Raw genomic sequence first — 10640 nt, forward strand, 5'->3', positions numbered from 1 at the left:
TGATACTGCTGAGTGTGGGCAACAGGATACGGACTCGGGACTGCGTGAAACCCGTATGCGGTAGAAGCGTGAGGCGTATACGCGATCGACGCCTGACCGGGTAGCGACGCGAACTGAACCGGCACGGACGCGATTGGGGTTGGAGGAGCTAGAAAGCCGACCTGATGAAAATGGTCAGATTTTTGCAAGGCTTTCGCTTGTGTGAGTATGTCGTCCGCAGTTGCCAATGTCATCGAGCTAATCACGGCCGCGTGATTTCTATTGGCCATGCCCGTTAGTAGATGTGTCCGCGTTTCGGCGTCTGTTGTGGAAAGACCACTTCTTTTGCACAAATCGAGTTTGTTGAAAAAATATGACTCGTAGCTCTCATTCGGCTGTTGAGTACGGGCTCTCATTTGAAGTTTCCATTCTTCCTTCGAAAAACGATCTGGAAATGCTGCCAGGAAAGTCCTTTTCCACTCGTCAAAATCTGCCGCGCTCTCACCGATTACTCTATGCCAATTGTAGGCGGTGCTATTGGGAAACAGGTAGCCAGGTGCGGCACTTAATTTGATTGCGGCGCTCCATTTCAATTGTACTGCCATCCTCTCGAACTGAATTAGCCATTCTTCGGCCGATTCACCGTAATTTCCTGAGAAATATCCAATCTGCAAACTAGGGTTCGACTGACATGCCATTTCTATCGTATTGCTCTTTTAAATGTCCAAGTAGTAGATAAGTACGGTCCACGCTGAATATTTCTCGGTGCTTTGTGTTCTTTAACAGACGTAACAAAGCATCTGTGAAGGATCCCACTTCTGGCACCAAAATGTTGCAGTATGTTGTGGGTACAAGTCGCGGACTTTAATAATAATTCCGAGTTTTAACTTAGATTAATATCACATTTATTGATCGTCAGTTCTTTAAAAATACACACTTAATTCCCGTGAATGCCACGACTCAACTCTCCGATAATCTTGTCCCGTTCGTTAAAGGTAAACATCCCCTTATCTCTCGTATCACATGACTTGGGGGCAGAGGGCGTTCGATTGAACTTCATAAAAAACATTCTAGTCTAAAAAATACTATTTACATATTGAGATCTAAAAACCACTGTAACAATATTATACATAGAAGTTCGAAGAAAAGTACGAAAAGCTTTTTGGATGGGTTTTCCCGGAGGCAGCGACAAAATGATCTGAAGATCGCGAAGCGCTTCAATAATCATATAATAAGACTGAAAAGGAGTATGAATCATATCTAAAGTGTATATAATAAGACTGAAAAAGAGTATGAATCATATCTAAAGTGTATATAATAAGACTGAAAAGGAGTATGAATCATATCTAAAGTGTATATAATAAGACTGAAAAGGAGTATGAATCATATCTAAAGTGTAACATATTTAAGCAATTTTTCAAAATAAAGTTTATTTTCAAATTTCGTGGTCATCTTCTGACTCTAGAGCACGCCTATATTACATTCACTATATCTAGGTTTTCTACGGATAAAAACGCCAGCGATAATATGATAAAATAATTTATGTATAAAACATTTTCAATAAAATTATAATTTCAAGTTTATCACGGTTTTATATTTAATTCTTTACATTTTTGGTTAAATTTTTCGATAAAGAAATGCCCATATGCCAGGGGGCGCACTCCTCCTGGGAGGATATATTTTTTGTTATCACAAGCGGATAACGCCTTTTTGGTTTGGTGAACTGTACGCAGATTGTGTTTAGTGCTCACAATCCTTTTCATACTGCACGTCGTTTCTTCTTCGCCAAATAAACATTTCCGATAATCAGCATGGTGAATTGATCGTTTGACGACGCGGCGACGGATTCCCTTTGCGGTTTTCTTTTCACCGTTTTCGGATAGAATAGAATAAATCTTAGGTCTTAACCCTACAAATTCTAATAAAGGTAGAGGTGTAAACATGATTAAGAAAATAATTTTTTCGGAAATATTACCCTTTATTATCACTCCATCCATCTCATCTTTCATCTAACCCAGGACCTTCTTATTCACATCGCTGAAAAGAGGGTGCGATTTCGGACAACCGGAGAAATCAAACCGATCTGCGTGCTCCTTAAAGTCAGCGTATACGTCTAAGGTCTTTATGTCGTACATTAAGCTATCTATGAATTGAAGATAAAGTTAGTGGGGGAAGGAGGGGGGATTTAAGATAAATAAACAAACCAGTATCAGTAAATTGAAGAATGGCCTTATCTCCGTATTTCTCTCTAATAAAATCGTAGTGAAATCGATATAGAAATAATTTGGAAAGATCTAATATTGAGAAGCCAGTGTAGATGGGTCGATTTAGGGTTAAAGTTTTCTTAACCATCTGGATTCCGACCAATTCATTATGATACGTAATGAATTTTTGGAAGGCTGGTGATGATGCCTTTTTAACCGCTCTTTCCTCGGTTTGTACGAGATGGAAATCTATTCGATTCCGTAGATTTTCCGTGGTCTTACCGAAAACGCTGTTAGACGTCCAATTAATAACAAAGATAATGAATATTGATTAGCCTTTTGGTACCTATTGTTCATCAGTTTAAAATAGTCGCGCTGGAATGAATTAGTAGCGTTTTTCCGTTTCTCCGAATTGAAATCTATGTAAGGGCTTAACCAAGGGCCTTGCTTAAACCATAATATTTTATGTACTCTGGTTAATTTTAGACCCTTCGAAAGGTAATATTTTAGATTCCTATAGTGTATGACGTAGTTGCATTTGTTATCCAGACTAGGTACGAGTTTAGGTAGAGTGTCTTTCAGGGGGAGACCATTCTTTTCCATCAATGATTTATAGTATGAGGAAAACTCATCGGTGGTTATTTCCCTCGTCTCTGGTGCTAGCGGATAGCAATTATGGGAACGGTGTAATTCCTTGGGGTATTCCAAATCCACCTCGAGAATGAATCCGTGGGGTGAATCGTCTAGCGTGTTCAGAATGGTCTTCTCGGTATAAGACAGAAGATAGGGCGTCTTGCTATCAGCTAAAATATCGCTGTCCTCATCAATCCAATTGAAGTTATTCATGGGTAAATAGTCCTTCATAACGGTACCTATTGTAAACAATGAAAATAAGATTATAAGAGCATTTTAGCTTATTAATAATCCATAAATTACCGTATAAATTATTTAGGTCGAGATATACGATGTAGTTACTAGGCTTGGATGGATCGTAGTTCGGCAAATCCTTGTTATTAGCCTCGGCAAAACGGTTGGAAATTAGACTCACACCGCCACGTATACCCCTTTCTTAACGTGGAAATTTGTAAATTTCATAAATGAAAACATATTCAAATAAATTACCGATGAATAGATGCATATCCTGGTCTAAGAGCAAATCCAACTTTACATCCGTCATCAGCAGCGCAGTCTGCCAAGCCAAGCCAGGTCCGGTATACGAGTGAGCGGGGTCCAATCGATAGAAATCGAGACACATTGTCCTGAATTCTTCGAACACACATGCTAATTGTAATGTGTCAATTTGGACATATGTGTCATGTAGATCACCTGAAAATTATAAATATTAAAATATCATCCCCCCCCTTAACAGATAAAAATTACCTAAAGTCTTAATTCCAAATTTCTCCTAGACTTCACACGCATGCTGGTAGCTTGCCTCAGAGATAGACTCATCAGTTAATGTATTATAGAAAGCCTTCCTCGACGGTAGTTCAGTTTCCTCAAATCGTTCCATAGAATCCATATAATCATTTGGAAAAGACAACTTCTTGAGAGCTAAATTTACTTGCTCGGGGTTATATGACGCGCTAAGGATCTTGAATTTATCAATTCCACCAGTAGCTAAATTTTGAACAAGGGTGTCCAGCGAAGCCCCCATAAATCGCATCGAATCTAGGAATTGTAATCTCCCAAACCCGAAACTGATATAGGTCTCGGTATTGTTAGGGATGACCGTTATTTTCTCCTCCTTGAAAAGACCAATCTTTTGGAGGATAAGATGGGAATCATACCTTTAAAGAGAAATAACAGTTAAAATGATCGCTGTTAAGAATTAGGAAATAACTTACCGAGATAAGTTGTGTAGAATCACGGGGATTTTCTTACCTAGTTGCATTTTGAGGTTGCAGCTATTGTGCGCCCGACCTCGGAAGCGGCTTAAAATCAGGGGAAATTAAATACGGAACAAAGAAATTAAGTAATAAATAAAACTTATCGGTCAGATGACAATGATCATTCACACGTAGTCCTCAACAGGGAGAATTTTTCTGCAAATGTAGCAGTGGGTTACCCTCTTACTAATTTCCAATTCGCTAGGGGTTAGATTCATTGGAATATTCTGTTCCAGGACCTCGGTTATGGTTTCCACCTCCATCATCAGACTCTCGATAAAAATTTGGACGGCGTCTAAACCTCGATACGTTACGGGCGCACTAGGCTCTCCTAAATATTATTGTTAGAAAGATAGGTTTTTACGATGAGAATTTAGTTACACACCATTTGGGCCTATCACAACGTAGCTGAATCCACAGGCGATGTGTTCCGTAAGTTTCGTGGTAGAAGAGATAGTCTCGTTGTTTGCACAAGTTTGATATCGATTTAAAATGCTCTCAAAATCAGCGTAAATTATGAATGGACACTATAAATGATATCAACTAACATAAGGGAAATATTTTAAAAATAGAAATATATACCTTTTGCATCCATTCGAACTTGTCAAAAGATAGGACGGGGTTTTTGTGAGGCATTTTAATTCTTTGCGAATCATGGATTGAGCAATTTTAACGTGCTCGGTGTGATTTCGTTTCGCGTTCAACCCCGAAAATCTGTGAAGACATCGTCTACACACGTGAATGCGACTTTTGTGAGATGTGAAATGGGACAAAAGTGTACTGAGACTTCGGATGAGGTAAAAATTTTTTTTTCACCGTCAGATAAAAGAAGAAGGTCGATTTCCCTTTCTTCGATCACGCTCTCATCGCTAATATAGAGAGGAAAAACTTCCTTCTCCCAGGCATACAAGTTAATCGAGAGATTGTTTTTTACCTCAAATTTCTTTAAGTTGTGAGAGTTGAGTGTAAAGGGAAAACTAATGTCCGAGCAGTTTAGTTCATTCACGTACTGTTTATACTTTGAAACTTGATTCGCGTTTTGATCGACCGGATGAAGGTGGGCTAAGCATGCCCACTTAAAACACATTCCATCGTCAGACTTTTTATTGAGCACGCTATTTGTATCACGAATTCTATCGGGGGTTCTTATATAGGATCCGCCGACAAGGGGTAAATACTTTATAACATTCACTTGGAGATACAAAATACGGTCGATAACCCAATTACTTCCTAATTCCTGGAATTCATGCATTTGATGCGTAATTTGTTGTACGCATTCGTCCATCTGATTTTGAAACTGGTCTGCTAATAGAGCCGTTTGCGTTTTACTTCGGATGTACGGAATGTGTTCAACTTTATCACCGTTGTTCAGAACTTTAGCATAACGAACTCGAATTAAAATGTTCCACTTTATCCCTTTTCTTTTTAGTAACTGTCCCCTCAAATACTTAATCAAACTAAGGATAAGTGGCGTGATAAAAAGTTCGAAGTCAGATTGACAATCTTTAGGAGTATATCGAGCACTAAGAACCGCATCACCTAGGGCTAACATCTCCTCGGCACCGTCGGAAAAAGCATCCTCGGCGGAGGTAGGCGTTTCACCTGATGATTCCTTCAGTTCTGCATAGTGTATACGAGAATGACGCCTCAGATTTCCTACACGCGCGAAACTTACCCCGCACATATCACAAGTATATTTCACCCCATCATGCTGTTCGCGAGTATGTCTCGTTAACGTAGATTTTCCTTTAAATTGTTTAGCACATACGCCACACGAAAACATAGTTTTAAATTATTATTTGTCTTACTAGATTGAAGCACAGAATAAAACAATTACTTAGCTTACTAGATTGAACCTCAGAATGAAATAATTATGGTTCTTCCGAGGTTTATATACCCACCATGTTTTTCTTAAAACTTGAATTCACCCCTTCAAAACAACACTACATTTCCTACAATCGAATCCGCGGGTAGAAATGTTAATTTTTTTATAGAAGTGTAATTGAAATTGACGTACAGATTGAATTCCTACAATCCAATCTCTTAGCTAAAAATGTAGGCCTAAAAATAGAAGTACAAATTGAAATAGAAGTTGAAGATTTTTCTTTAATGTTTTTAAATTTACATGTATTTGTAAAAAGCAATTGATGGGAGCACCAATAATCGATTGGAAGATCTCATCTAGAAGTATCTGCCGCTGTAGTTCAGGTGTCTCGACGATGGGTTTTTTTCTTCGTTTTTTAGGTTCAGCCAACCCTGTCAACTTAGTCCTTTTTCGGGGGTTTACATCAAAAGATGATGGGGGTGACTCGAAGGTTGTGGTGGTGCTTGATAAGATGGGTGGATTTAGATCTTCCACCGTTAGGTGAGGTACGATTGTCGGTTCAAGGGATGTCGATGCTAACACGAATGACGGTAGATTGACCGGCAATGGATTAGGCGATGCGTCTGTTATCGGGGCGGCAACTTGAATACCGAGGAAGTCTAGAATATTGACCACCTCAGCTTCACCCTCCACTGGCAAGGGAATTTTTTGGACCTAAATGAAGATATTCCAGTTAACACAAGATTAAATTATAGACATTTCTGAAAATATTGTCTTACCGTGATGTACTGTTGACTTCTTTTTAGCCCATTTTTTCTAATGTTGCCCAGATTGGCGTAGTAAGGTAGATCCACCCTGGTCTGACCGGAGGGTTCGTCAGGGAAAACCCCGTTATGTCAGGATCAGTGGTATTTTTTTATTATAATTTCAAATACTTTGAAGGTTATTAACAAATTGGGGGCTATTAACCCCAATGTTGCAGTGTAGATGATTCTACAGATGGTGGGCTTGCTAGACTCCATGGTTTAATTCCGTATTTACTTTATAATGATACTTCCCGACGGGTCGAGTTAGAATGATACTTTCCGTAAATCTGAAACGCTATTTATACCAATTCTATCCACACCACGTAATATAACACTCAAGTTTGAATTTAATTTTTATTTTCAGAATAAATGTTCGCACTAAATCTTTTCAACCATAAATTTAGTCTGAAAGCTATAGAAAGACAACAATATTCTGTATTTCTATTAGACCAAGAGCCAGTGACCTGGATCTTACCTCATAAAGTACAAAAGGTCTGACCACTGGAATGAGTTCAGTTTTGATGCTCATTAATAGATTTGGCCGTCTTACGCGTCACAGCTGGGACATTTGAGGGGGGCGGGGTCATGTTTGACCCTAATGAGGTATGATTTCTTACCTCATGAGGTACATGAATAAAAAAGGTGGCAAATGATAGAACTGGAAATGGCGATTCCAAATATACGAAATCTGACGTCATCAAAGGGGGCCATCAATAAATCAGACGGGGGTTAAAATGGTCGAATGAGGTATGAATTCTTACCTCATGAGGTACATGTATGAATCCGGTGTTGTTTGATAGATCTGGTCGTGCTAAATAACAGAATATAAAATCTGACTGGAAAATACGCGGCTTAGGTTTAATCTGACGGCCTAATTCTTGCGTCAGACTATGACAACTTCGTGCCTCATAAAGCTAGATTCCCACTCGACCGAAAAAACCGGCGCAAATCACGCAGCATACGGTAGAAATTTTACCTTACGCCGTCGTCCGACTGTAGACTGTTCACACTACGACTGAATTTTGAGTTTGGCGGTGGATATTTTTGGGTCACGTGACAGATTAGAGTGGTTTCCATAACATTTATTTTGCACTCTGAATTGGTATCTCTGTCCCATTGGCGCTTAGATCGTACAAGAAAGTATATTTTCTAACTTCCTCAATAAAGACTTCCTTACTAACATCTTACCTCAATATACTTCTATTAGATACACTTTTCTTTCTTCGTGGCATGTTTCCGACCAAAAAAACATGGCGGCTATCAATCTATCAAGCGTATGAGTGCACTCTTGAAATTTATGACGTAGTCAGTGGGATAATTTCATTGGTTGAGACACCGGCGTAACGCCGAACACGACCGAAAAATAAAACACAACTTGCGCCCGGCCGAGCGGAAATTCCGTCGGGCTCGGCGTAAAGATTTTTCGGTCGAACCCCTTTCTGCCGGGTCTCCGTCGTGATTTCCGTCGAGTGCGAGTCTAGCTTAAATGTAGTAGGTGATATATTGTAAAACCAGCCCCACTGATGTCAAGTACATTAAACTTAACTTGTTTGAGCGAGTTGCCTCTGTTTCTATCGAGGTAATGTGGTGAAATATTTTTAACTGTGATAAATGAAATGAACTTAAATCGGCATCATTTAATAATAGAGCTATTTCAATTCGGGGGTAAGGAGAGTTTCTGAGGCGGGGTTTCGCCAATCCCCGCCCAGGTGCCTTATTGTGCGCGAAATTTAGATTAGAGTTCTACACTCTACAGTGGCCCGAACAGAGGGAGGGTGAAAATCGTCTCCGTTTATTGGCAGGCCCAACTGTGACGTTTCCCCCTTCTACTGATATAGCTCTATGCAGGCACATTCTATTTCACACTCATTCAATGAAACCTAGTAACGTTAAATTATTATTTAATGCAAATAAAAATACAAAAATGTTACATTTTAAACACCATTTGGTTCATCATCCGAATCAGTCTGATAATCAATATATACGGTTTCATCGTCATAGTCACCCTCCCTTCGTGCGGGCCACTGTAAAACTCTATGCTAAATTTCGGTCACAAAAAAGGCACCTAGGCGGGGACTGACGAAACCCCGACTCAAAAACTTTCCTTAAAATAGCTCTATTATTAAATGATGCCAATGTAAGTTCATCTCATTTATCACAGTCAAAAATATTTCACCACATTGCCTCAATAGAAACAAAGGCAACTCGCTCAAACAAGTTAAGTTTAATGTACTTGACATCAGTGGGGCTAGTTTTACAATATATCACCTGCTACATTTAAGCTAGACTCGCACTCGACCGAAATCACGACGGAGACCCGGCAGAAAGGGGTTCGACCGAAAAATCTTTACGCCGAGCCCGACGGAAGTTCCGCTCGGCCGGGCGCAAGTTGTGTTCTATTTTTCGGTCGTGTTCGGCGTTACGCCGGTGTCCCAGCCAATGAAATTATCCCACTGACTACATCATACATTTCAAGAATGCACGCATACGCTAGATAGATTTGATAGCCGCCATGTATTTTGTTGGTCGGAAACATGCCACGAAGAAGGAAAAATGTATCTAATGGAAGTATATTCCTCTCTTAGATAAGACTTCATACTGCTCTTAATGTATAAGGAGGGTTTTTTGTTTGGATGTAGTTTTTTTTTTTGTGTTGTGTTAACTGTTCTGAAAAAATTCCACAGAACTACATTCCGGGTCCTTAGTATGTAAATTCGTTAAAATTTCAAAGGGATTCATCTAATAGTTTATTTTATAAAAAATAAAGTTGCTAAGGGTGGTTTTCATTTACATAAAATGAATCAGCCTTTGTAGCAAAAAACTGGAAAATTCCCATAGAAATAACATGGGAATTTTTATAAATAAGGCCAAGTTGTGGAACGTATATAACTAAACTATACATTTCTTAGGATTGAAAACCGTTTTAAATGAACATATGATCTTTATTTTAGGTCCTTTTTTACTCTTTATTTCGAAAAATTAAGTTTAAGTATGTTTAATTTTAATTTTTCAAAAATACCTCGATTTGCGATTTTTCAATGATACACTGTTTTATTTGAAATTGACAACACATTGGAAACTCGCCTTTTTTAGTGGTTTATTTTTGCATACCTATTGGAGCGATTCTATTTGGAGCCTTGTGGATGAAATGGTCTATTGAAGGTTAAATAAGCTATGATGAAATGGTCTAATGAAGGTTAAATAATGATGAAATGGTCTATTGGAGGTTAAATAAGCCTGAATTCAAGTGATATCTCTGGGCAAAACGATAAATTCGGGTTTGTGCACACGTCTTTAACACATGCTTGTGCACAAGCCTCTGACATCTATTTGTGCACGAGCCTCTGACATCTATTTTTGCACAACCCTCTGACATTTATTTGTGCACAACCCTCTGACATCTATTTGTGCACAACCCTCTGACATCTATTTGTGCACAGCCCTCTGACATCTATTTGTGCACAACCCTCTGACATCTGTTTGTGCACAACCCTTTGACATCTGTTTGTGCACAACCCTTTGACATCTGTTTGTGCACAACCCTTTGACATCTGTTTGTGCACAACCCTTTGACATCTGTTTGTGCACAACCCTTTGACATCTGTTTGTGCACGAGCCTCTGACATCTGTTTGTGCACGAGCCTCTGACATTTATTTGAGCACAACCCTCTGACATCAATTTTTGCACAACCCTCTGACATCAATTTTTGCACAACCCTCTGACATCTATTTGTGCACAACCCTCTGACATCTGTTTGTGCACAACCCTTTGACATCTGTTTGTGCACAACCCTTTGACATCTGTTTGTGCACAACCATTTGACATCTGTTTGTGCACAACCCTTTGACATCTGTTTGTGCACAACCCTTTGACATCTGTTTGTGCACAACTCTCTGACAACTGTTTGTGCACAAGTCTAGTGTGTAATAAGGTCTC

At 39.2% G+C, this 10640-nt stretch overlaps 1 protein-coding gene across 1 annotated transcript; it reads right to left on the reverse strand.

Moving 5' to 3' along the window:
* Window positions 1-916: 916 nt before the first annotated feature.
* On the reverse strand, window positions 917-4708 carry LOC149635041 (uncharacterized). The gene is made up of 12 exons (XM_089850913.1): window positions 4655-4708; window positions 4458-4599; window positions 4202-4403; window positions 4031-4117; window positions 3600-3973; window positions 3306-3509; window positions 3120-3251; window positions 2466-3055; window positions 2184-2331; window positions 1994-2122; window positions 1731-1897; window positions 917-1033 (listed from the first exon to the last, which is right to left on the reverse strand). The coding sequence occupies exons 1-12, from the start codon at window positions 4706-4708 to the stop codon at window positions 917-919; spliced, it is 2346 nt and encodes a 781-aa protein (XP_089707039.1).
* Window positions 4709-10640: the final 5932 nt, after the last annotated feature.

Source organism: Phalangium opilio, unplaced genomic scaffold (genome assembly GCF_054372755.1).
Source record: "Phalangium opilio isolate 3A_F unplaced genomic scaffold, DU_Popi_V2 ptg000095l_1, whole genome shotgun sequence".
NCBI classification, from domain to species: Eukaryota; Metazoa; Arthropoda; class Arachnida; order Opiliones; family Phalangiidae; genus Phalangium; species Phalangium opilio.

Coding starts and splice junctions, on each gene's coding strand:
- LOC149635041 (XM_089850913.1), bottom strand. CDS start 4,708: ATGCCTCACAAAAACCCCGTCCTATCTTTTGACAAGTTCGAATGGATG. Junction 4,404..4,457: donor CGTTGTGATAGGCCCAAATG/GTGTGTAACTAA, acceptor AATAATATTTAG/GAGAGCCTAGTGCGCCCGTA. Junction 4,118..4,201: donor CTCCCTGTTGAGGACTACGT/GTGAATGATCAT, acceptor CCTGATTTTAAG/CCGCTTCCGAGGTCGGGCGC.